The following is a 27,795-nucleotide window of genomic DNA, read 5'->3' on the forward strand; positions in this document are numbered from 1 at the left end:
GCGCGAGGCTGGTCCTCTCGCGGGACGGGCCGGAGCGGGGCGCTGCGCAGGCGCGAGATTCGAATTCTCGCGGGGCGGACAGGCCCGGGTCGGCGGAGGCCGGGCGGCCGGAGAGCGGGCGCCATGGAGAAGCGCAGCCGGCTCGCGAAGGCGGCCCAGGCTCTGCAGTCTGCGCAGCTCCCTCCGACGCCTAAGAAGGAGCGGAGGCTGAGCATGTTCGAGAAGGAGTCCGTGAGTGCGGAGGCATCCCGGCGGACGCGGCCCCTCCGCACGCCCGCGCGCCCGGGCGGCTCTAACGGAACGCGGGGCGCTCGCGAGTGGGCGCCTGCCCGGGGCCGGCGCTCGGGCCGCCCGCGGCTGCGATGAGTCTCCGTCTGCCGCGGCTCCGACACGCTCGGGTCGTCCGACTCGACGCGCACGCTAGTCTCCGCGCAGACTAGACCCCGGCGCGGAGACGCGGCCGTGGGCGGCAGGAGGCCGGGGAGGGGTGCAAGGGGCGCGTGCGGGAAGGCCCCGTCGGGGGAGGGAGCGGGACCCCGTGTGGGAAGGTCCCAGTCAGGGGGAGGGAACGGGACCCCGTGCGGGAAGGTCCCAGTCAGGGGGAGGGAACGGACCCCGTGCGGGAAGGTCCCAGTCAGGGGGAGGGAGCGGGACCCCGTGTGGGAAGGTCCCAGTCAGGGGGAGGGAACGGGACCCCGTGAGGGAAGGTCCCAGTCAGGGGGAGGGAACGGGACCCCGTGAGGGAAGGTCCCAGTCAGGGGGAGGGAACGGGACCCCGTGCGGGAAGGTCCCAGTCAGGGGGAGGGAACGGGACCCCTTGCGGGAAGATCCCAGTCAGGGGGAGGGAACGGGACCCCGTGCGGGAAGGTCCCAGTCAGGGGGAGGGAACGGGACCCCTTGCGGGAAGGTCCCAGTCAGGGGGAGGGAACGGGACCCCTTGCGGGAAGATCCCAGTCAGGGGGAGGGAACGGGACCCCTTGCGGGAAGGTCCCAGTCAGGGGGAGGGAACGGGACCCCGTGAGGGCAGGTCCCAGTCAGGGGGAGGGAACGGGACCCCTTGCGGGAGGGTCCCAGTCAGGGGGAGGGAACGGGACCCCTTGCGGGAAGGTCCCAGTCAGGGGGAGGGAACGGACCCCGTGCGGGAAGGTCCCAGTCAGGGGGAGGGAACGGGACCCCGTGCGGGAAGGTCCCAGTCAGGGGGAGGGAACGGGACCCCGTGCGGGAACGGGACCCCTTGCGGGAGGGTCCCAGTCAGGGGGAGGGAACGGGACCCCGTGCGGGAAGGTCCCAGTCAGGGGGAGGGAACGGGACCCGTGCGGGAAGGTCCCAGTCAGGGGGAGGGAACGGACCCCGTGAGGGAAGGTCCCAGTCAGGGGGAGGGAACGGGACCCTGTGCGGGAAGGTCCCAGTCAAGGGGAGGGAACGGTCCCAGTCAGGGGGAGGGAACGGGACCCCTTGCGGGAGGGTCCCAGTCAGGGGGAGGGAACGGGACCCCTTGCGGGAAGATCCCAGTCAGGGGGAGGGAACGGGACCCCGTGAGGGCAGGTCCCAGTCAGGGGGAGGGAACGGGACCCCTTGCGGGAAGGTCCCAGTCAGGGGGAGGGAACGGGACCCCGTGCGGGAAGGTCCCAGTCAGGGGGAGGGAACGGGACCCCGTGAGGGAAGGTCCCAGTCAGGGGGAGGGAACGGGACCCCGTGCGGGAAGGTCCCAGTCAAGGGGAGGGAACGGTCCCAGTCAGGGGGAGGGAACGGGACCCCTTGCGGGAGGGTCCCAGTCAGGGGGAGGGAACGGGACCCCTTGCGGGAAGATCCCAGTCAGGGGGAGGGAACGGGACCCCGTGAGGGCAGGTCCCAGTCAGGGGGAGGGAACGGGACCCCTTGCGGGAAGGTCCCAGTCAGGGGGAGGGAACGGGACCCCTTGCGGGAAGGTCCCAGTCAGGGGGAGGGAACGGGACCCCGTGAGGGAAGGGCCTGTCAGGGATCCTGTATGTAAAGGGCCCATCGGAGATTAAATAGGACCCTGTGTGGGAAGCCATGCAGACGCACCTCAATTGCTATAGGAGGGAGGGAGGAAAGGGGGCAAACAGGTGACGTTGGTGGCCCCCACAGGTGGCTTATGTCAGGCGGGGCAACTGTCCCTTTCTCCTGATCCGCCTCTTCCATCCCAAGGAAGATTAGGACTGATAAAGTCTGCGATCAGCCCCTGTGCAGCATGGGCCAGAGTCCTGTCAGCCCCATGAGGTGGCTGTGAAGCCACCTGATGTCTGCTTGGTCTTTTCAGGACGGGAGCTGATCCCCGCCACTCAGTATCAGGGAACCACAGACTAAGGTTGGAGCGAGGAATTGCTCATTGCGGGAAAGGAAAGTCAGTCCTAGACTTTACCCAGGGCTTTGGGGTTCTTGTCTCACCTCTCAGAAAAGGATTTCGGGAGTAGATAAGCAGTGAAGTGAAAACGAATTTTATTCGGAGGTTTTAGAAAGGGGATTGAGGGAGAGAGAGAGTCGTGCTCAAAAGAACGTGGCTTCTCCAAAGGTAGAGATAGCCCTTCACATAACAGCATTAGATATGGAAGCATGAAAGTTCACATCACAGGGAAGATGCAGGCACTACATGGGCTCGGTTGGCCACATGTTGGGTAGAAGCAGCATAGGGGCTCTGGCAGCATAAGCGCACAGAGGTGCGCTTTGTTCAAGGTATCTTATAGGGCTTCTAGTTAGATAAGAGTCCGTTTCTAGAGTGATTGCTAAGGAGGTAGAGTTGGGAGTGGTGATGGTCTTTAGTTCCTGCTGGAACTTCTCTCAGAGGGGGGTCCAGCCTTATCTCCATCTGCTACTGGCACCAGGTGACTATAAGGCCTGAGCTCACAAAGTTGGCTCTTTGCAGCGTTGGGCTGGGCTATAGGTTTTATTACATCCAAGGAATTCCATTGCCATTGGGGTCTTTCCCTGTCTAACTGTCAGAAACCTGGGCCTTTATGTCCTCACTGAGAAGCCATTACATTTCTTGGCATTTCCCAAAGATTTTTGGTCTTCCTCATTGTGCTGTCCTGCACAGGGTTGGGGCTGACTGTTGCCTGGGGCATACCTATCCTGAGCCTAAAAGATCTGACCCATGAAGGCTTGGTTGTGGGCCTGAGCCAGGGACGGGAGTACACCTTTGTTATGATTGTGATCAGTCATGCTCTTTCTCTTTTCCTTCCCCCTAGTGCCCCCTTCCCCCAATTTCCCACTCCTGGGTGCACAGGTAAGGGTTGGAAAGGACCGAGAAAGACTGCACCTACTCGCCTTAGATCATAGTACTGTGAGTTAGCACGTGTTTCTGAGCATGGGAGTGTAAGGACACACAGTGCACAGCTCTAGACCTGTCTGACTTTCCTTGTGCTTGCTCGTCATACTTCAGGTAGCAGCCTCACAGTTTTCCTTGGAGGAAGTCACCATCCCATCATTGGTTTTAGTTTTAACTGTGATGAGCATTAGACTGCGGGATGATTGGTTGAAGTCTTGATTTGATAGTACAGAGGACTAGTTGAGATAACTTCACATTGAGGATACCGTGCTGAAAAGCTGCGTGGACTATTGAAACTTCAACTACATGTCTTTCCAGTTACACATTTTTTTTCCCCTTCACAAGATTCAGTTCCTACTGCTTGGGTATAAAGATTACATAACCTTCAATGTTTGGAATCCACCACAAGTGTGTGTGGGGTGGAGGGTAGGTAAGAGAGAAGAGACCAGTCTGACAATAATAGTTCGAAATAATCTCAATGGATAAGAACTGAGTATTTAAAGTAGGTAAAGGATATACATGATAACCTTTTAGTATCTGTATTGCAAACCACAATGCCCAGAGGGAGTAAGGTGCCTGCCGTAGAGGCAGGCTGGGGGTGGAGTGGGAGTGATGGGAGGGAAATTGGAGACACTGGTGCTGGGAAATGTACACCAATGGAGAGATGGGTATTGGAACACTATAACTGCCTAATCATGAACAACTTTGTAAGGGTATATCTCACAGTGATTCAATAGAAACCATAAAGAAAAAAATTACAGAACCTTAAACATTGCAAAAAGGAAATTGATTATGCTCGTTGTTTGAAAATATATTAGCAAGTAGCATTTAGAAATTTGATAATTTCTAAATTTTTTTAATTTAAATTTTATTAAAGCACCGTGATTTACAAAGTTATTCATAGTTGAGTTTTATACAAACTATTTTCCAGCACCAATCCTACCACCCGTGCTACCTTCCCTCCACCAGGTCCTCTTCCCCACGACATAGGGCCCCAGAGACAGGCACATTTTAAAGTTTGCTTGTTGAAGTTTGGATCTCTTATTTTAAATGTTGCTGAATCTGGCTTGGATCATTAGCTATACCAATTTTTTACACCACCAATGTGTAAAAAAAACCCTTGATCCCTGCCAACTGTTGCTTTCTGTCTGTTTCTGCTGCCCCCTTGATTTTTTCCCTTCTTGTTATACTTTGATTTCTAAATTTCTAATAGCATTCAAACTCATTTTAGACTCATTGCAAGGAAATGATATGTCAATAGTGATAGGTTGCAGGCTTCACCTGGCATAGACAAGAGCAGGGATAGAGTAAAGTGTAGAAATAGAAGTATATTAGGGTGTGCTCCCAGGTGGGCCCTCCCAGCCCCTGGCAATCCTGGAGTACGGCTGTGCCTTAGACTAAGTGGATTTTTAAGTTGTCTTAGATGGGAAAGGTAACAAAGACCAGTGGGAATGGTGCCCTTGGTAAGCAGTAGATACATCCTGGGGACTACCAGGCTTGGGATGGACCATAAGGCCTGTGTTCAGTGCCAGAGGTGACAGGGTGATGTTGCTATTTCATCAGCCTGCTGCCATTTGATCTTGAGCAAACCTTATAAATAGATGAATTAGACATAGACTGTTTTGGTAACTGCCAAAAAAAAGTTTATCATGCTTAAAATCTAGTTTCTAGAAGTGCATTACATCAGAAGACCAATATAGATGGTGAGAATAAGATGTGAGTTTTTGGGACCAGAGCAATGGTACAGCGGGTAGGGCATTTGCCTTGCACATAGCCAACCCGGGTTCAAGCCCCAGCATCCTATATGATCGATCCCCCAAGCACCACCAGGAGTAATTCTTGGGTGCAGAGCCAGAAGTAACCCCTGAGCATAGCTGGATGTGACCCAAAACGGACAACAAACAACAACAAAAAGTTCTCAGCATCACATCTTCAGATTTTAGATTTCTTAAAGGTAAGGTAAAGGTAAAGGCCCTCCCGTTGATCGTCGATTTGCTCGAGCGGGCCCAGTAACGTCTCCATTGGAGACTTTGTTGTTACTGTGTCTGGCATATCGAATACTCTCGGTAGCTTGCCGGGCTCTCCGAGAGGGGCGGAGGAATCGAACTCGGGTCGGCCATGTTGGCCGCTTGTAAGGCGAACGCCCTACCCGCTGTGCTATCGCTCCAGCCAAGTATTTTAAATTTAAACAGGCTGTAGCTCCAAGGCAATCTTAGTAGTTGAGAGCCACTTAAAGATAGGAAGTCATCACTTGAATATAATGGGCAGGGGGAATGAGAGCCTAGATGAAATCTTCTGATTTAAAATAAGAAAGATGCAGTATTTAGGAGGATTGGGAATCTAATAATTTCTCTTCCCTATCTAAAATGTAAAGCAGTCTGACAAGCAAAAAGCAGGTTTATTTCCATGAACTTCTCTTTGTATTTTGGGGCTACACCCAGCAATGCTGGGGGTTATTTCTGGGTTTGCACTCAGAAATTACTCCTGTCAGAGCTCCAGGGGACCCTATGGATACCAGAGATCCCAGGTCAGCTGTGTACAAGGCAAGTGCCCTTCTGCTGTCACTCTGGCCCTCTCTGATGAACTCCTAACAGGCAACATGAGTAACTTCTCCAGAAACTACTAGTAACGATGTATGAAGCAGTACTTTCCACTGCTTGGTTGTAAAGCAAGACACTAATGATGGCGAGGGAAAGGTGAGCACCAGGGTTTTCTCTGATCTACCTGGTGAGAAGTTTCAGACCCCAACTTACAGAGAAAAAGGAATGGGGATGTGGGTGCATGGAAAGGAGGTCAAGGTACTTTGAGTCAGCAGGGCATAGTATAAGGACTGTCTAAAGAACTGGGGAGCTGCCTATTTTCAACTCTAGTTTCATGTAACAATTCATCTGTTAAGGAGGAACCAGTGGTTAAAGAACTATCCAAAAATAACAATCCTTGGTTTCATAGAAAATACTAGGCATTCCTATCAGTAAGAGGGGAAAAAAAATCCATGTGGATAAGATATTGGTTAAAGTGCTAAGAAAAGTGTTTCAGTAGTGGAAGTGAAGTGGTTCTAGACTTATTCTTTGACCTAGCAAACTTAAAAGCAAGTGAGCTTCCTGAAATTGCAACTCACTGCATTCTAGGGGGACCAAAGCAATATTATTGTGGATAGGGTACTTGGCCTTGCAAGCAGCCTTTTGGGTTTGATTCTTTGCACCCCCGTATGGTCCTCAGCCTCCCAGGGGTGATCCCTGAGCACTACCATGTGTGCCACCTCCCCCAGTCAAAAAGTTCTGGGATAATTTAACAGAAAAACACAAACACTTCAAAAAAATCATTCATGAAATATAAATGGACATTATAAAAGTTCTTGTAATTAACCTTATATTCTTAGGTGTACAGAGAAGTTTGAACATGTTAAAATAAATTCTACATTGATGACATGTGAATACTAAATTGGAATTAATCTATGACAACAGATAATTTAGAAGCAGTGATAAATACTAGACATCAATGAGTTATGAAATAAAAATTGTAATTGAGTCACATAAAGGGAGGATAGGGTATAGACAAAAATACTTGAAGCAACAAAGGATGAGATCTTTTTAGGTGATTGAAAACATTTCACAAATCCAAGAAACTGCAAACCTGAGCACTTTAAATGCTTAGGTTATAAGAATTATAATTATAAGAAATATAATCTATTTTAAATGTAAACTTAGGAAATTTTAACAACAGATAAAACAGTAGCAGATTACCAGGAACAATACAAGGCACAGAGACTTCATCTTTAAACTACTGAAAGACACTTGAAGATACCCTAATTACAGTTTAAAATTTCAGTACACATCCCTCTTTCTCCACCCCTCCCCCCCCACTACCATTAATGGTATTTACATGCTTTGTTTACTTTTGGAAATACGATTATTTGGGGCGGGGGAGGGATTTGTAAGCTTAGTATCACTTATATGCTTTACATCTTTATAAGTGATAATTCATTTAAACTAGTGGACTTCATAGAGTACCCCGTGCAACAAAAAGTAAATAATGTTCCTTAAGCATGAACATGGAATCCAGGAATACATCAAAGGAATCATATGCCATGATCAGTTGTCATCCTAGGAATGCAGGATAATTGATGCAGGCTAATCATAGCTAGACACAAAAACGAAGAGTACAATCACCGGCATGGAAAAAGCTATTTTGATGAATCATTTATGATTAATGAATATGGAAGGACTGACTGTAATGAAGACCATGTAGTAAGTTCATAGCTGACATACTGAATGATAGAAAACTAGGATTTTTTTTCCCTCTAAGACAAGGATGTTCACTCCTGCAGATATTTGACATACTGGATGTCCTACCCAAAGAAATCTATCTTGGTGACAATATGGGTGAAGCTTGAGAAGCCATGCTTAGTGAAATATGTCAGAAGGAGAAGTGTAAATGATCAAAACAGAAAGACTTTAGGCTCAGAGTCAGGTAGTGTCTACTAAGGAGAGAAGAGATTAAAACAGATAAGGACTCAATTAGATGATGGTAGATGGTCATTAGACTTTTGGTGGTGGGCATGGTGTAGTGTGTAGATCAGGTGTGAAGCTCTACACCTAATGTAAAGTGATGGAACTTAAAAGAAGACATTAATTTAAATGAGGCCATGGAGGCGAGCCCTAATTCAAGCTGATTCCAGTCTTCATGAACAAATTTGAAAGAGATGCCAGAGTGAAGCACAGAAGGTTGACTGTGTGAAGAGGCAGCAAGAATAGAAGCCATCCATGGAATCGCGGGGGGGAGGGGGGGGAAGGGGGACACTTTGGACTCTTATACACAATTTTCTCAAGTTGCATATAAGAAAATAAATTACTGTTTAACCACCTGGCCTGTGATATTTTCTTACAGTAACCCTAGAACACTGATATGGATTGGCTACCATTAATTTAGAACTAATCCCTGGGGTAAGAGAAATGGTTAAAAGACTGAAGTGCATCCTTTTCCTGTACTGATCTCTGAATTTAATTGTTGGCCCTGCATCCTTTAACTCCAGCATACCAAATGTATCTTTGGAAGCCCCAAACACCAGTTGGTGTGGCTCTGGTCGCTTCCAAGCATTGAGCCACCAAATATGACCAGGCTGAGTATCTCTGGGAGTGATTCTGGTTCCTTTGAGCAGTGTTTAGGAGCCACTTCTAAAAAACAAAAAAACCTAGTACCCATAAGTTAAGACCTCATTTGAGAACCACGGAGATGGTACATGAGATAAGGCATTTCTGTGTGACTGACCTAGGTTAAATATATACACTGCATATAGTCTGAGCACTGCCCAGGATCTCGTCTGAGATCTGCTGGGTATCTCCTAACCTACCTTCCCAAACATAAAAACTTTTCCATTTAAAAACAGAAAGTCTCAGTGACTTCTGACATTTCTGTGATAATGTCTTGGGAAATTACATAGAACTCTGCTGAATTCACCTCATGCGACCAGTATTTTCTTGAAACACTGATAGTAGTAACAAGAAACAACGTACTCCCAATATTCCTCATGAATATATGTGCAGTAATTAATAAACTTATAGTAAGTATAAGTTAAATTCAGCTACATATAATATGTCAATGTAGGGTTTATTTCAGTGATGCAAGTTGAGCGTTGAAGACTCAGTAAAAGTTAAATCACTAATGACAAAAGATTGACAGATGATACACCACTTTAAACCAGCTTGTAGCTGAATCTAGTATTCTATTCCTTTAAAACATTCAGTGGTGGGACAGATAGCATGTTCACATAGTTAGATTACAAAAGAAGAGCTAGGAAAAATCTGCACATGACATGCTCTTTTTCAGCTCACCAATCGAATGAGCCCTCAAGGTGGAAAATGGAAGGGCAAAAGAAGTATTACTGATTCTGTAAATTTCTGTAGCATATGAGGAAAATAACATTTAGGGAGTACATATTCTCCCTTTATGTGCTCTATGAAGGGTTTTAATTTGGTTTGGAGGTCACACCCGGTCACACACAAATCATTCCTGGTTGGTTGAACCTTAGTCGACTGTAAGGCAAATCCCCTACCTGCTGTACTATCTCCAGTTCCTAGAGTTTTAATATGTAGATTTAAAACTGCAATAGGTTATGAGAAAGGTTTGGTAGAACTGTTGATTCACATATTTAGTAAAATTAGGTATGTAAACAGTAGAATAAAAGTCTAGATACCAGTTCTATATTAAAACAATGCTGTAAAGTATTTAAAACGGTTAAAAAAAGTGCTTCAGGAAAAAACATGTTCTTCAGTAGGAAAAACAAACATTTAATATATTGGAAGTCCTACATGAAAAAAAATGTTAGAATATATTTGTTGATTTCAAACAATATTCTAAATATTACTGTTTTAGTATCGTCACAGGCAATGAAATGGTAAGGTAGGTGGGTGAAGGGGTCAAATGATACTTCAAGGTCAGTCCTGCGGATGTAAAATTGAGTGTGGTGAGGTAATATTTATTCCATATCTCAGCATAGAAAAAACAGTGGTCTTAAAGTTATGACAGGAAAAATTTTGTAACTGATGTCAACTAAATGTGACTTTATATTCACTATAAGAATCAAAATATACCTGTAATATATTCATTTAAATTATAATATTACAGTTAACATTTCCAAAACCATACTATGACAGACCAGAGAGAGTAGGTAGGGCATTTGCCTTTCATGTAGGCTGGCCTGAATTTGACCCCTGGCATCCCATATGGTTCCTGAGCATCTCTGGGTGTGGTCCAAAACACAAGAGAAAAATGTGTTTTTAAGTATGAAGTTACTGCCTTCATTCAGACCCTGCTCTCTCTATACATTTTGCAGCAAGTATAATGACCACTTAAAGGTAAAAGTCAAAGTGTATGCATCCATTAAAAATTCTTCCAATAGCTTCCCTTAGCTCTGAGAATAAAATTCAAACTCCTTACCAAATCTAATCGTGGCTTTCTAGCCTCATTTTCTTACTGCTCTTTCCCCAAGAATGTTTCAGATTTATTAATGGCATTTATATTCTGATGACACATTTAGTTCCTGCTTTGAAGGCTTAGTTTTTTTATTACCTGTTCCTTTAGACTAAAGCTTAAAAACGTATTTCAGAGGGATTACCCTGGATCGTCATGTCTAAACTGGTTTCAATGAATTTCTATCATGTTATTAGCAACTTCACTGTCTGACCTATGGCACTGTCCTCCCGTTCATCAATTTGCTCAAGCAGGAACCAGTAACGTCTCCATTTCGAGACTTGTTACTGATTTTGGCATATTGAATATGCCATGGTAGCTTGCCAAGCTCTGCCCTGCAGGCGGGATACACTCAGTAGCTTACTGGGCTCTCCGAGAGGGACGGAGGAATCGAACCTGGATTGGCTGTGTGCAAGGCAAATGCCCTCTCCGCTGTGCTATCGTTCCAGTCCAATATTAGCAACTACTGCTTTTAAAATTAGCCTCTTCATTTACCCCTATACATTACTATATATCAGCCCTTCTTTCTACTTGAATTTTTTTCTACTTGGATGTAGAGTTTGTGACTATGAATTAATTCAAGCAGAACAATTCTTGTTAGAATAATTGTGGTCTAGAGCATTTGTCTGGGCCATACTAGACACTAAAGAAATACTCCCTTAAGGAGTGCTGAATGTAAAAGAATGTTGAAAGTCAAAAGTGTGAAGTGACAAAATAACTTGTTACTTTGCAAAACTTATAAAAGTGTTGCCTAACTTATTCAAACATAAATGAAAAGTAAAGCAAAGCCTTAATTCAATGAAGGGAGCCCAGAGCAACAGTACTACAGGTAGGGCATCTATCTACCTTGCATAAGGCTGATCCAGGTTTGGTTCCCACCATCTCAGAGTTCCCCTAAACACCACCAGGAAAGATTCCAGTGTGCAGAGCCAAGAGTAATTCTTGAACATCACTGAGTATGGCACAGAAACCCCTCAAAAGTTCAATGAAGGATAATATTTTCATAATCTTCATGTAAGAATCAGGGAACATAATAGTTTTCATGAAATCTCTTCCTCTTAGCCACTTATCACTGTCACTCCCATCACTGGATTTTTTTCTTCATGGATAGTCTAGGCATATACATGCAAATTTGTACTTTAAAGAAAGGAGTGTGGAGAGATCTTACATCAGGTAAACCTTTGATGTGGCAGATCCAGGTTCAATTACTGGTGCCTATATTGTCCCTCTGAGCCCACCAGGAAGTGATCCCTGAGCAAATAGACTGAGTACCTCTGGGTGTGGCCCTCAAATACTGATATACAGATTCCTGTTTATTCTTTTGACAAAATAATAGGATCTAGGATTTAGAATAAGCACATAATCATAAAAATCTGTTAGAATTGATTAACAATAAAATAAAATTTTTAAAAAAGAATAGATTAACAAGTTTTGTGTCTACTGCACCAGGATTCTTTTTCCCAGTGGATGGGGCAAACCAGCAGTGCTAGGTGGCTCCTCTCAGTAGTAGTGTTCAAGGGACCATGTGGTATGGGTGATGAAGCATGAAAAGCACATTCCAACCCTGTGAATTATCTGGCCCTGCACCAGGATTACTAATTCCAAAATTTCATTATACAATTTTAATAAAGCATCCCCTACCTCTTTCTTCCCCGTCTTCTCCTCTTCCTCCCTTTTTCCCTCCCTCCATCTTTTCCCCTCCTTCCTTCTCTCACAGTACGCACAAATTTTAAAAGAACGACTGAGAGAATCTATTCATGATGTTCAGTATGTGGAGCCTCCATTTGATGACTCGATTGCTGATATAGGTAAAGAATGGAAGAGTGCCCTAGCAAAGCTGAAGTTTGCCAACTCATATCGAATGGAACCACTGAAAAAATTTCAAGCTCATTCTGTAGAAATGAAAGCCCAGCAGATATTAGAGGTGGGTTTACATATATATTTCAACTGAAATACATCTGTCTATATATATGTATACATACATAGATATGACATTTATAGAGTCATATGATATAGAGTAGCAATAACTTAACTTTGAGTGTTTGATAAAGTATGTTAAGATGTATGGCACTCCAATTTCCCTGATAGATTTTTTGGTATCATGTATTTATACAATAAACAGTGGTTTGTAGCCATAGCAAACAATCTTTACATTGAAGTTAATTTATTTAAATGATTATGAATCGGATTATATTACATACGAATAAGAGTAAAGGAAATATTCTTTTGTTATTTTATTCAACTCTTAATTATACTTAAGTTATTCAAGAGTTTCCAGATTTCTCCCGTATTTGAAGTAATGAGTGAAAAAAAAAAACCATTTAACAATGTATATGCTTCAGGGAATTTCCATCTTGATCTCTGACTCCAAAGAAATCTGAATGCATGGATTCGTATCTATTATCTGGTTGGATAAATGCTTCATATTGAGCATGTTAACGAAAATGTCTTGAACAACAAAGGTCTGATGTAAATCAGGCAAAACAACACTGTCACTTCATGTTTAACCTATTAGAGGATCTCTGGAGCAATAGCACAGCAGGTAGGGCTTTTGCCTTGCATGAGGTCAACCCAGGTTCGATTTCTTCATCCCTCTCAGAGACCCCAACAAACTACCGAGAGTATCCTGGCCGCACCGCAGAGCCTCGCAAGCTACTGTGGCGTATTCTATATGCCAAAAACAGTAACAACAAGTTTCACAATGGAGACATTACTGGGCCCCACTCAAGCAAATGGATAAACAACAGGGGGTCCCCCCGCCCCCCGTTGTTTATCCATTTGCTTGAGTGGGCACCAGTAATGTATATTAATGGAAACATCTGGAAACATCTTAAGAACAGAAATCTCCAGTTTCAGTTTTTGTTTGGTTTGGAGCCACACTTGGAAATGTTCAGGAGTTATCCTGGCTCTGCACTCAGAAATCACTCCTGGCAGTGATTGGGGGACTTTATGGGATGCCAGGAATCAAACCCGGGACCTGGGTCAGCTACACACGAGGCAATTTCCTTACCCACTGTACAATCTCTCAAGCCCTTACCCATTGTATTATCTCTCCAGCTCTGCATCGATTGTTTTTCTCTCTTAACTGACTGAAATCTAAAATTCATTGGTTTGCTCTTCAAGCCTGTGTTCTGCCTTGAACACTTAAAGATAAGTGTTCTTGCTTGTCTGTATATTTCTTTGCTTTTTTATTTCCACTATGGAGAAGCCTGTGCTCTCTCTTGAAAGGGACACACTTCTCCCTTTCTCTCCCTATGCATCTTTCTAAATAACATTCAGTAGAGCGTTTCTTGTTACACACACACACACACACACACACACACATACAAATCTAAAGTTCATTAAAGACAATTGTGAAATACAGACTTTTTGTTTTGGTTCAAAAAAGCCTCAATTTTGTGAAATAGGTGCTATACCACTATGTTAATATAAATATTATTTATGCTAATTTAAATATTAGCATAAATATGCTAAATTATGCTAATTATGCTAATTTAAATATTAGCACAGTGGGCAGGGCGTTCGCCTTACAGGCGGCCAACATGGCCAACCCGAGTTCGATTCCTCCGCCCCTCTCGGAGAGCCCAGCAAGCTACTGAGAGTATTCGATATGCCAAACACAGTAACAACAAAGTCTCCAATGGAGACGTTACTGGGCCCGCTCAAGCAAATCGATGATCAACGGGAGGGCCTTTACTTACTTACTTACTTACTGTCTTTACTATTAAAGATCTGGTTTTTTTTAAATTATAAAAGGCATATGGAACCTGTGGACAGCTTAGTGGCCAAAAATACCGCATTGCTTGTGCGAAGCCTTGAATTTTATCCTCAGTACACCCTGCATGTTGGCTGCGTGCAAGGCAAACACCCTACCGCTGTGCTATCGCTCCAGCATTGTAGGGCTGGAGCGATAGCACAGCGGTAGGGCATTTGCCTTGCACACAGCCAACATGGCCGACCCGAGTTCGATTCCTCCGCCCCTCTCGGAGAGCCCGGCAAGCTACCGAGAGTATCTCGCCCGCACAGCAGAGCCTGGCAAGCTCCCTGTGATGTATTTGATATGCCAAACACAGTAACAACAAAGTCTCCAATGGAGACGGTACTGGGCCCGCTCGAGCAAATCGATGATCAACGGGAGGGCCTTTACTTACTTACTTTATATACCCTGCATGCATGGAACATGATCCCACTAGCACTGATATTTGGGATCCCTGGCACCACAACAAAGCATCTGATCTTAGATGCACTGCAACCAAGTGGGTACAAGTACAGCATCAGTCAAGTGTTTGACTCAGTGAATACCAATGCATCAATGCACCACAAGTAGATGTGTGACCTCTGAGACCCACTAAAGGCCAAGTATGTGGTCTCTGGTCATTGCAACAACAGTGACAGTGGGGGAGGGGTAGATAGATGGATTGATAAAGGTGACATTTTCTGAATCCCTTTTCATCTTTAGTCTTCAGGTGTAGGTAGCAGGCAGAATTTTCTGAAGACCAGAATCCCTTTCTGAGACTTACCCAGCCTAATTCTACCTGTTTCCTTGGACTAGAGTGATAGCACAGCAGGTGGGGCATTTGCCTTGCACATGGTAGACCCAGGTTGGATTCCTCCATCCCTCTTGGAGAGCCTGGCAAGCTACCGAGAGTATCCCGCCCACAGGGCAGAGCCTGGCAAGCTCCCCGTGACATATTCAATATGCCAAAAACAATAACAAGAAATCTCACAATGGAGATGTTACTGGTTCCCACTGGAGCAAATCGATGAAAAATGGGAGGACAGTGCTACAGTGCTAATTCCACCCGTTTCCTTATTTTTAAATTTTCTCCTACTTCTTAAACTTGAAATTTGATTTTCTTTGGTAACAACTGATAGAAGCTAGTGGGAAGAAAATATTAAATTTATATGTATAAATGATTTAACACACATGGTTTTGTTTGGGGGCCACCATGACTTTGTTCAGAACTTACTCCTGGTTCTGCACGCAGGTATGGCTCCTGTCAGGATTTAAGAGACATTATGGGATGTTGAGGAACAAATTCAGGTCCACTGTATGCTAGGCAAGTGTCTTACCTGCTGTATTATTTCTCCAGTCTCGATTAATACACATTTATATAAAGCTGATTTTCTCAAGTGAGAACATTTACTGAATATGAAATACATTAATCACTTGATCACTTGACTTCCTGTTAATCTTCAATTTCCTCGAGCGGGCGCCATTCGTCCCTGTTGCGTGCTAGTGTAGCCCAATGGCGTATGTTCTAGGAACACGAAGAGCCTCAAACCAATCGTTCAGGGTCTTGATGAAGAAGTCTGACCATCTTGTAGGTGGGTGGCCACACGGTCTTTTGACATCCCATGGAATCCAATCAGTAACGTCTCTAGACCAGCGGTCATCTTCAAATCTCATTACGTGTCCAGCCCATCTGATTTTCAACGCCTTGGCAAATGAGACAGTGTCCCTGATTCTTGACCATTGATGGAGATCAGAACTCCGGATTTGAGTGAAACATGATACTCCAACCATAGCTCTTTCAATCTCTCTTTGGGAGACCCAAATAGCATTCTCATCCTGCTTTTGTAGGGCCCAGGTCTCTGAGGCGTATGTTAATGCAGGAAGAACAGTGGAATCGAAGAGATGTGCCTGGAGCTGGAGGTTCTTTGTCCACTTAGCAATTTCTTTAACAATCTTGAAGGTGTTTCAAGCCGCTCTCTTCCTCCTGCGCAACTCAGGTGCCAGGTCATTCGTCATGTTGACTTCTCGACCTAGGTACACTTAACTGTTGCATTCGGAGATGGTCATTTCATTGACAGCGAATGGAATGTCAGGAACGAGACTGTTTCTCATAAACATTGTCTTCGTGAGATTCAGATGGAGTCTGACCTTTCCTCACTCATTGTCGAAGTTGGCCAGCATTTGTGCTGCTTGGCTAATGTTTGGTGTTATTAGAACAATGTCGTCAGCAAAGTGCAGGTGGTATAGTTGCCGACCATCTATCTTCACTCCCATTCTTTCCCATTCCAGTCGTCGCATGATGTTCTCGAGGGTGGCACTGAAGAGTTTCGGTGAAATGGTATCACCCTGCTGAACCCCTCTCTTGACATCGGTGATCACTTCTTTGTAGAATGGTGAGGTCCTGGTAGTGAATCCATAATACAGCTCACGGAGGATCCTGAAGTATTGAGTATGAATGCCCTGATTGGCTAGGACTTCAATGACCGCTTCCGTCTCAACAGAATCAAAGGCCTTCTTTAAATCAATGAATGTTAGACAGAGTGGCATCTTTGAACTCCCAAGAAACCTCAATGAGCTTGGTTATCGTGTGGATATGGTTGATTATGCTGAATCCTTTGTGGAACCTGGCTTGCTCGCATGGTTGTCCTTCATCTAGTGTTCTGCCAATCCTATTCAGGATGACTCGAGTGAACAGCTTGTAGATGACAGACAATAGGCAGATCGGGCGATAGTTGCCAATGTCGTGGATGTCTCTCTTCTTGTACAGTAGTACAGTCCTGCTATTTTTTTTATTGGGACGGAACCTTGCATTCAGACAGGTAGCGTGTGAAGAGCTGAGCTAGTGTATTGATGAGTACTGACGGCAGGTTCTTCAGGTGTTCAGGTCTGACCTTCCCTGGGCCAGGTGCTGTTCGTTTCTTTACTGATGAAATGGCACGTCGGATTTCAGAAGTGAGGATGTTGGGAACGACCTATCCATCCTGCAGTATTTGGTATGTGGGCAGATGGACAAGGCTATCGAAGAGATCTGAGTAGAAGTCATGGATAATCTTCTCCATTGCCCTTCTGGAAGATGCGAGAGATCCACCAGGACGTCAGAGGGCAGTCATCTTGGTCTTGTAGTTAGTGAAGGACAGGCTTGTGTTATGAATGCTTTTCTCAGCTTCTGCCACCTCTACTAGCACTGCTGTTCTTCTCTCTTTGAAGTCTTCCTTTATCGCATCTCTGCACTGCTTTGCGAGCTCGGATGTTATCTTGTGGTTGCCAGAGGCATGCGCCAAACTACGTTGGTGAATAAGCTCAAGAGATTTCGAAGATCAGCGTTTTTTTTGTGACTATCTCTCTCTTAGCGTTTTTCACACAATCATGGAGGTGCTGAACCAGTCGATCGTATTCCTCGTCAGTGTTGTCTATGATGGCATCTTCCCATGTTGCAGCAATAGTGCCAAAGAGCTCCCAGTTGGTGGTCATTCTGGGAGTTCTCTTCTTAAACTTTGAATCCCTTTCTCCCCACTCTATGAAGTAGAATTTTGCATGAAGGAGACGGTGGTCTGATCCCGTTTGGAATTTTGGGACAACAGTGACATCGGTCAGGCAAAACCGTTGATTGAATATGATGTGGTCAATCTCATTGTGGAACCGTCCACCGGGAGACTCGCACGTCCAATTTTTAGATTCAGCCTTCTGGAACTGTGAGTTACCATGGATGGTCTTGGTCGACATGATGAACTAGACAGTCTCTCACCCTGTTCATTCCATTCTTGGCCATGGGTCCTGATGTGGAGTTATTTGGCTTATCTTCTCAGCCCTATCTTGGCATTAAAATCACTGACAATGATCTTTTAGAAGGTGTGGTCTTCTTTATAGAACTTCTCCAGCTCTGTGTAGAACTTCTCAATTTCTCCTTCATCATAATTGGATATTGGTGCATAGACAACGAAGATAGAAACTGCTGGCAGTGAGCCACATCTATTCAAGTGTAATCATCCAATTCGGGTTGTTAGGCATTTGAAAGAATCAATGCTTATGGCCAAGTCCATGTTGACAAGGACACCGATGCCTCCGACGCCTCTTTTGTCGCATGTTCCGAGTAACAGTTCTTCTCCAGTGTCGAAAATGGCGTGATGTGATTGATGCCTTCTTGTCTCGGTCAGACCAATGATGTCATACTTGATCTTTTGTGCTTGTACCATCAGGTCCTCGATGGATGCATCTGATGCAGCATACGTGCTTTGAAAGTACAGACAATCATTTTTGTCTTTCTTCGTTTTGGCAGCCTAGTTCGGCCTTGAGATTTTATCAGCCTCTCCTTCCTCATTCTTCTAAACGCTGCCATATTGATGACTCCTTCAGGGTCAGGGGAATGAGATCCATTTTAATTACTGGTTTTGGCATATTGAATATACAACGGATAGCTTGCCAGGCTCTGCCATGCGGGCAGAACACTCTCGGTAGCTTGCCAGGCTCTCTGAGAGGGATAGAGGCTTTTGGGGCGACCTCTAATCGCTCTTGTAGGTGTTCTCATGGTTCAAACCATATTTGAACCTTATCAAATATGGTGCAGCAATCCTGGAAGATGGGTATTAAGTGTCTTATGATGTGTCGCATGGCTGCTTTGCAGCCGTGAGGTCCGGAAAGCATCCTGGGACGTGGCGGCGATTAGGTAGTGGGGGCAGTGAGGTAGTGGAGGCCTGCTGGTGAGGTGTTTATCTGGTACCGGTAGGGTGGGTCTTCTGTGCATAATCCAATATCTGGGTCGCAGGCAGTTGGTGGAAGCAGACAGGGCAGGGTAGTGTGGAGTTCCTGGTTTTAATCCCTTCGTCACCTGTGGTTGGTGGGAGCAGGTAGAGGATCTCTGTCCCCGGGTCTGTTGAGCCTGGAGTCCAAGGTCTCAGAATCCTGCTTATCTTGTTCTGTGGGGCTTCACTTGTGCGTGAGTCTCGGCCTGAGTGGAACTCTGAGAAGTTGAAGCCTAGGATTTGTTAGCTTCAAAAGAAAAAATGTGTATTGTTAAGCATCTGAAAGATAAAGCTGCAGTCCAATGTCTATGGCTTCATTTTCTTTCTTTCTTTCTTTCTTTCTTTCTTTCTTTCTTTCTTTCTTTCTTTCTTTCTTTTGTGTTCTGTATTTTCTTTCTTTTTTTAAAAAATTTTAATGAATCACTGTGAAATGCAGTTACAGACTTAAAAACCTTCCATGATTGCATTCCAGTCAATGTTCAAGTACCCATCCTTCCACCAGTGCCCATTTTCCACCTCCAATGTTCCCAGTATCCCTCCCCCCATCCACCCCTTCCCACCCCTGCTTCTGTGGCAGGCACATTCCCTTTTACTCTCTCTGTCCTTTTGGGTGTCATGGTTTGCAATACAGGTATCAAGCAGCCATCAGGTTTGGTCCATAGTCTACTTTCAGCATGCATCTACTATCCTGAGTGATCCCTTCAACCATCATTCACATAGTGTTCCTTTTTCCATCCCAGCTACCTTTTACCCCATTGCATGAGATTGGCTTCCAAGGTGTGGGGCAATCCTCTTGACCCTTATTTCTATTGTACTTGGGTATTAGTCTCCTATTTTGTTACTTTATATTCCACAAATGAGTGCAGTCCTTCTATGTCTGTCCCTCTCTTTCTGACTCATTTCACTTAGCATGATACTTTCCATGTCCATCCAGTTATATGCAATTTTCATGATTTCATTTTTTCTAACAGCTGCATAGTATTCCATTGTGTAGATGTACTAAAGTTTCTTTAACCGTTCATCTATTCTCAGGCACCTGTTCTCGGGCACTCAGGATTTTTTTTTCCAGATTCTGGCTATTGTAAATAGTGCTGCCATAAACATACAAGTGCAGATGTCATTTCTACTTTACATTTTTGCATCTCTGGGATATATTCCCAGAAGTGGTATTGCTGAGTCAAATGGGAACTTGATTTTTAGTTTTTGGAGAAACATCCATATTGTTTTCCAAAAAGGCTCGACGAGTCGGCATTCCCACCAGCAATGAAGGATTTCTCCCCACATCCACGCCAACACCAGTTGTTTTTGTTCTTTTGGATGTGTGTCAGTCTCTGTGGTGTGAGATGATATCTCATAGTTGTTTTGATCTGCATCTCCCTGATTATTAGTTATGAAGAGCATTTTTTCATGTGCCTTTTGGCCATTCAGATTTCTTCTTTGATAAAGTTTCTGTTCAATTCATCTCCCCATTTTCTGATGAGATTGGGTGTTTTCTTCTTGTAGAGTTCAACCAGTGCTTTGTATAGTCTAGGTATTAACCCCTTCTTGGAAGGGTATTGGGTGAATATCCTTTCCCATTCTGTAGACTGTCTTTGTATTCTGGTCACTGTTTCTTTTGAGGTGCAGAAACTTCTTACTTTCAGATAACCCATTTGTTTATCTCTGTTTCCACTTGTTTGATCAATCGTGTTTCATCCTTGAAGATACCTTTAGCTTCAATGTCATAGAGGGTTTTGCATACCTTTTCTTCAATGTACCTTATGGATTCAGATCTGATGTTGAGCTCTTTAATCTATTTTAATCTGACTTTTGTGAATGGTGTTAAGGTAGAGGGCTGAGCCCAGTTTTTTGTATGTAGCCATACAGTTTTGCCAGCACCATTTGTTAAAGAGGCTTTCTTGGATCCACTTCACATCTCTTTCTCCCTTATCAAAGATTATATGCTCATATCTTTGAGGATGTTCAACCCTATTCCACTGGTCTGCGGGTCTGTTTTTGTTCCAGTACCATGTTGTTTTAATTATTACTGCTTTGTAGTACAGTTTGAACTTGGGGAATGTGATGCCCCCATCTCCCCCCCCCCCCCCCAGAATTGCTTTAGCTATTCGTGGGGGCTTGTTGCTCCATGTGAATTTCAGGAGTGTTTGATCAATTTCTTTGAACAATGTCATGAGTACCCTTATAGGAATTGCATTGAATCTGTATAATGTTTTGGGAAGTATTGCCATTTTGACAATGTTAATTCTCCCAATCCATGAGCAGGCATGTGTTTCCATTTCCTCGTGTTCTCTCTTATTTCTTGAAGTAGGGTTTTGTAGTTTTTCTTGTACAGGTCCTTTACCTCCTTAGTTAAACTGATTCTGAGGTACTTGATTTTCTGAGGCATGGCTGTGAATGGGATTGCCTTTTTCATATCACTTTCTTCTCTCTCATTCTTTGCCATGGGCTTTTGAGGAAAGCCATAGACTTTTGCCTGCGACTTTACTATACCAGTTTATTGTTTCTAGGAGTTTCTTGGTAGAGGTTTTAGGGTTTAGTATAGTATCATGTCATCTGCAAATAGTGAGAGTTTTATTTTTCCTTTCCTATTTGGATGCCCTTAATGTCTTTTTCTTGCCTAACTGCTATGGCAAGTACTTCCACTACTATATTGAATAGTAGTGGTGAGAGTGGGCATTCTTGTCTTGTCCCTGATCTTAGAGGGAAGGTTCTTAATTTTTCCTCACTGAGGATAATGCTTTCCATAGGCTTGTGGTAGATGGCTTTGACTATTTTGGTGAGAGTTTTCATATAAACGGTACTGGATCTTGTCAAATGCTTTCTCTGCATCTAATTGATATGATTATATGGTTTTTATCTTTTCTTTTATTGATGGAATCATGGTCACGATCCTCCCGTTGTTCGTCGATTTGCTCGAGCAGGCCCAATAACGTCTCCATCATGAGACTTGTTGTTACTGTGTTTGGCATATCGAATCGTCACAGGTAGCTTGCCAGGCTCTGCCCTGCGGGCGAGATACTCTCGGTAGCTTGCCGGGCTCTCCCAGAGGGGCGGAGGAATTGAACTCGGGTCGGCCACGTTGACCGCTTGTAAGTCAAACGCCCTACCGCTGTGCTATCACTCCAGCCCTATCAGAACTTATTAACGCTAGGATCAGAACTTTTATTGATATGATGGAGTATATTAATTGACTTGCAAATGTTAAACCATCCTTGCATCCCTGGGATGAGTCTCACTTGGTTGTGGTGTATGATCTTTTTGATGAATTGCTGGATTCTATTTGCTAATATTTGGCTGCTTCTCCCAGAAGGGAGCATAAAATGAGGCCCCCATAACCATTCCACTGGACTCTGTGTCAGGCTGTTTTCACTTGGAACACTCTGGGGGTGAGAGTCCTCCCCGCCCCAAGTGACCCAGCCCCGGCACCTGACCTCCACTACCCAACCGCCGCCACGCTCCAGGCTACTTTCCACACATATTCCTGGACATATTCCTGAACATATTCCTGGACCACGACACATCATAAGACACTCCCTACCCATTTTCCATAATTACCACACCATACTTGATGGGGTTCAGACAGTAGGCAACAAATCATAGAGGGAAATATGTGTGTGTGTGTGCGCATATATATATGCCTCTCAGAGAACCCGGCAAGGTACCAAGAGTATCCTGCCAGCATGGCAGACCCTGGCAAACTACCTGTGGTATATTCGATATGCCAAGAACAGTAACAATAACGGGTTTCATTCCCCTAACCTTGAAAGAGCCTCCAATACGGCAGCATTGGGAAAGACTAGTATGGAGAGGCTGCTAAAATCTCAGGGTTGGGACGAATGGAGAAGTTACTGGCACCCACTTGAGTAAATCGATGAACAACAGGATGACAGTGATACAGTGAATATTTTGTTGAGGATCTTCGCATCAGTGCTCATCAAGGATATCACATGGCTTCATTTTCAATGGAAAGTAAAGACAAGCAGGGAATTGTGCCTTGGGGAGTTCAGATCATCTGCTGCCACCAACCCCTCCTGAGAGAAGGTGACAAGTGATCTTCTATATGGGATGTAAGATGCATCTAATAGAGTGAATTACTTATTTTAAAATGGAGCAATCTTTTAAAATCAGTATTTCTTGATATAATATCCCTTGGTAAAGATAAAAGTTCTAGGGATGAGGTTGAAGCTTAGTATCTGAGCACTTGGCTTTTCATGTGTGAGACCCTGAATTCAATTTCTAACAAGAAAGAAAAGAAAGGAAGAAAAGAAGGAAGGAAGAAAGGGAGGGAGGGAGGAGGGAAGGAAAGGAAAGAAGGAAGGAAGGAAGATGAAAAAGGGAGGTAAGGAGAAGAAAAAATAAAGGGAAAGGAGAGAGAAAGGAAGAAGTAGGAGGGAAGTAGGGAGGGGAGCGAAGAAAAAGAAGGAATGAAGCAAAGGAAGGATAAAGGAAGGGAGGAATGAGGGATGTAGGAAGAGATTGAATGGAGGGAGGAAGGAAAGCCGGAAGGAAGGAGGAAGAGGGAGGAAGGACAGACATGCTGTGGGTAACTTTGGGCTGGGAAGATAGTCCTTTGGACTAGAGTGCATGCATTCCGTTCTGGATGCTCTGACTCAATGCCTTGCACTTCAGGGTCCCCCAAGCACTGCCAGAAGCAACTCCTTGAGCATTAAACCAGATTAGCTCCTGAATGCTGTCTTGTACCACCAAACCCCCATCCAAAAAAGACATGAGTTGGAAAGTATACATTTTGGGGGTCAGGAGTGATCCATGTATAAGAAATGCAGGCTGGATCCTATGCTTATCTTCAAGGAGCCTTGGTCAATGTGTGGGTCTGGATATTATCCATCCTTCCAGAGGTGGCAACCAAATATGGAGATTCGGAATTTGGTGTGCTGGGTCTTCAGGGCAACCTTTCCTAGGTAACCGTGGTGTCTGTGGCTTTTTCTGGTACTTAATACTGCTAGTTTCCTGTTTTTCCCTTCCACACTTGGTCAGCCTGTCAGTTACCACTGCAACTCAGAGCATTGGTTAATTTAGTATTAGCCTGAGTCCGTTGAAATCCTGTGACTTTTTTTTCACTAGGTACTCCCAGTCTCTTTAGTGTCTAAGAAAACATAATGCTATGTGCTACACTTTATGTTTTATGCTATAGACAGATTCCTGCACCTCCCTCCCTCGCCCCAGCGATCTATGAATTTACTGACACATGTGCTGAGAACCTTTAGATTTCCTGGCACTTTCTAGGAAACCTCAGAAAAAGCAGGAGAGAGTGGGCCATGGGGAAGGGTTAGAAAGAAGTGGGTTCTAATTCCAGGAGACTGAAGAAACAAGGGATAACATTACTCTCACTTTAGGAAAGCCCAACTACGAAATTTATTAAATATATACTTTAAAAATTATTTCTCGAAGAATTCCCAGATGCTTTCTAAAAATTTTTCTTTTGTGGCTCCCTAATAGCTTTTTGATAATCAAATAAAAGAAAAGTGTATAGTTTGAGGATTGGTAATGAAGTCTAGTTGAACATCATAACCAGACCAAATTTTCTTCAAAATCAAAATTTCTTCATTGCTACTGAAATAAATGGGAAATTCAACATCATTAGATTAGGAATATGTGTATTTTTAAGTTAACGTGTTTTTTTTGACACATTGTCTACTTTAATTTTTATTTAGAAAAGTATTTCATTTGAAAATTTAAATGTTTTTATGTTTTTTTAAAGGCTGCTCTAAAAGATGTCAAATATGATGATAAGCTCTTCTCTCATTTGTCACTTGAGTTAGCAGACCAAGTATTATCAGCTGTCAAAGAATTTGGGTACCACCGTTACAAGATCATTATAAAAATATTATTAATTCAAAAAACTGGTCAGGCAATAAATGTAAGTGTTCCATAAATCCATCATCTATAAATTAGAATAGTAAGATCTCTCCTCACTGCTGATTTAATGTTCTTTGTGATGCCTCCAAAGTGCTTGGCACACAAAAATTTGTAAGTCTACAACTGTACCTCATGGTGTTTCACTAATAAAAATAAAAAAGTTTAAAAAAAGTGAAAAAGGGGCTGGAGAGATAGCACAGCAGGTAGGGCGTTTGCCTTGCACGCGGCTGACCCGGGTTCGATTCCCAGCATCCCATATGGTCCCCTGAGCACCGCCAGGAGTAACTCCTGAGTGCAGAGCCAGGAATAACCCCTGTGCATCACCAGGTGTGACCCAAAAAACAAAACAAAACAAAAGTGGAAAAAAAAGAAAAAAGAAAAAAATTAACAAAAGCAAAAAAAAAAAAAGAAATACCACTCTTTACATAAAATTAGTTTATTAAAGATGCTGGAAAATTAAAAAAAAACAAAGTGCTTGGCAAGCTTGAGTCCTCATCAGTGAGAAAACAATTTTATTAAATCTATTTTCTTTCATTGTAAATTATTTGAAAAGTACTTTGAAATGGAAATTTTGTAATAGAAATTTATTAAATTATGTGACTGTTTTGTTGTTGATCATACCCATTTTACAATTCAACATCACTTAATAATTAACCAATACAGGGTACAGGGATGTGGCACAGTGGTGAATGAAGTGCATGCCTTGTGTATGTAAGACCTGGTTCAGTCTAATTACCAGCAGATTTACTTTGAGCATTGAAGCATTTTAGTACAAGAAGCTTTTACTTTAGATGAAGAAACAAAGTAATGCAGTGTAGGGTCTGAGAGAAAATCATGCACGGTATGATGGCAGATCCTGAGTCTGACACACATAGCTACCTGGAAAGACAGCAGCCAGGTAACTGAAGCAACCAAGGTCAACCCTGCCTTAGGATTCTGCACTCCATGTTTTCTCTGCTTTGAACATTGTTTTCCTTGCTCTTTGGCTGGTTCCCTCCTGAACCAATGTCCATCAATTCCTGGTAGTCACTCTGTCATGCCAGCCCATTCCCATAGCTTATTTTTTTTTCTCAGAGATTTGTTAGCCTCTGGAAGTGTCCAGTTCCAGAGTATGTGTGCAGAGAGGTGGCAATTCTCTGCTTCCTAGAGCCAAGACACCCTTTGACTTAATGACTGTTGCATGTTCAGCTCCTTTGCCTGTTTTCCTCCCAACCCTCTGTCTGGTGCTCTCCTCCAAGTGGTCTCTGCAGAATGCACTGCCACACAATCACTCTTCACTTGCTAGGCAAGAACTTAGCCGTAGCCTCGTTTTAATAAGCAGGATCTTACTGTTTAGTGAAACTCTGTAGTCAAAAATGCTGGTAATCTCACAAAATCCTTATAGCAGGGGCTGGAGCAATAGCACAGCAGGGAGGGTGTGTGCCTTGCATACAGCGGCCCTGGGTTCAATCCCCGGCATCCCATATGGTCCCCCAAGAGTGATTCAGGCGTGATGCCTGAGCACAGAGCCAGGAGTAATCCTAGAGCATTGCTGGATTGCCAAAACTAAAATAAATGAATAAATAAAATAAATCCTATAGCAACTTAAGCAAGTAGATTTCATCATCCCCAGTTAAAATATCAGGAAAATTTAGTAGTATAAAACAGTATCTGTGGATTTGCTCACAATTTTTTGGGGCACCCCACTTCAGCTAGCTGTTCAGTGTTTCTATTAGTCTCAGTGATGTTCTGGCAGCTCTGGTGACTTGGTTGACCTGGAGATCCAAGCTGGTTTCTCATGTTGTGTCTGTCGATTGGTATGACTGAGGACAGGATACCCAGTGTCTCCTGCACATAAGCAAGCTGCACAGTGTCACATTCTATTTCTCAAGGCAATAACCAAGGCAAACAAATAGTCAAGAGGTGAAAATGGACTCAGCCTTCTAGAGGAAAAAGTCAGCAAAGATCTCGTGACCATTTTAGAGCTCACACAGAAAAGTAGGCTGTAATCAGATCATGTTTTAGAAATGAAACCAGGTGTTAGCATGGGCTAACAGCTTTCCTATATAAGTGAATGCCATTTCTTTTTTTTTTCTGGAGGGGCGGGCAACCCGGTGTTGCTCAGGGGTTACTCCTGGCAATTTTCAGGGGTGCCAGGGATTGACCCCAGGTTGGCCATGTGGAAGGCCTATTATACTAACCCTCCCCATTATATTATCTCTCTAGTTCCTGCCATTTCTTCATAACAAAATAAGGTCATAACAGACTTTCAGGTAATAATTTCTCTTTTCTTTATTTGGCTTTTATCTCTAACCTGTGGTGCTTAGGAGGCCATGTGATACCAGGGATCAACCTGGAGGCTCTCTCGTACAAATCACATATTCTTTCCCTTTGAGCCACATTCTCTCCCTGGCTGCAAGCGTTGCAAGAAGAGCTCTTTAGGAGACTGAGAGAGTACAGTGGGTAAGGCACTTAGCTTCACGTGGCCAACCTGTGTTTGATCCCTGGCGCCCCATATGGTCCCCCAAACTCTGTCAGGAGTGACCCCTGAGCACAGAGCCAGGCGTAGGCCCTGAGCACTTATGGGTATGACCCAAAGACAAAAACCAAAAAAAAGGAGAGTTATCAGGGGCTAAAACAGAACTACTGAATATAAATTACAAAAGATCTGTTCGTGTCCCTAGATCTGCTAAGATCTCTGCATCAGAAACCACCATCTCCAGGAAAAGAGAAGGATCAGAAAGCATCACTATTCAGTCTTTTTAGGGAAGGGGCAAATTGGACAAAAAAAAAGCTTTTTTAGATACTAATGAATCTTTTTTTTTTTTAAACCAACCTTGCATTTATTTAAAAATTACATATTAACATGCACAACTAAAGTTGGTCTTTGAAATTTTCTCTTATAGATTGCCAGCAGATGGATATGGGATGTTGCTTGGGATAGCTGGGTTGCTGCCAAGCATGAAACTGAAGGTTACGTGGCGTTGGTCTTGGTATTTGCTCTTTATTGTGAATAGCTTGATGTGTACTAAAGAGCGTTTCATTCTGAGCATCTCCCCAAAACATGGAATTTATGGATTTTGAGGCTCAATTTTTTCTTATTGAAACTTTTAATTGTATTTTGTTAACAACAAACAAGTAAAAGCTTTTATTTACCTTAACACTTACTAGTTAATATATTTGTTAACAGTCTGTTAGCCCAAAGTATA

General features: G+C 43.8%; 1 protein-coding gene across 1 annotated transcript; it reads left to right on the plus strand.

Moving 5' to 3' along the window:
* The first annotated feature begins 82 nt into the window (after positions 1-82).
* On the plus strand, positions 83-27,795 carry DYNLT2 (dynein light chain Tctex-type 2). Its single transcript, XM_056124920.1, has 4 exons — positions 83-231; positions 11,973-12,179; positions 24,450-24,608; positions 27,493-27,795. Exons 1-4 carry the CDS (start codon positions 124-126, stop codon positions 27,601-27,603), a joined length of 585 nt encoding a protein of 194 aa, XP_055980895.1. The 5' UTR covers positions 83-123; the 3' UTR covers positions 27,604-27,795.

Source organism: Sorex fumeus, unplaced genomic scaffold, assembly GCF_029834395.1.
Source record: "Sorex fumeus unplaced genomic scaffold, SorFum_2.1 ptg000052l, whole genome shotgun sequence".
In the NCBI taxonomy this organism is placed as follows: Eukaryota; Metazoa; Chordata; class Mammalia; order Eulipotyphla; family Soricidae; genus Sorex; species Sorex fumeus.

What these genes read in the sequence shown, in the direction of transcription:
- DYNLT2 (XM_056124920.1), top strand. Translation starts at nt 124, where the DNA reads ATGGAGAAGCGCAGCCGGCTCGCGAAGGCGGCCCAGGCTCTGCAGTCT. An exon ending in GCATGTTCGAGAAGGAGTCC is followed by an intron (nt 232 to 11,972) that starts GTGAGTGCGGAG and finishes CTTCTCTCACAG; the next exon opens with TACGCACAAATTTTAAAAGA. An exon ending in AAACTGGTCAGGCAATAAAT is followed by an intron (nt 24,609 to 27,492) that starts GTAAGTGTTCCA and finishes TTTCTCTTATAG; the next exon opens with ATTGCCAGCAGATGGATATG.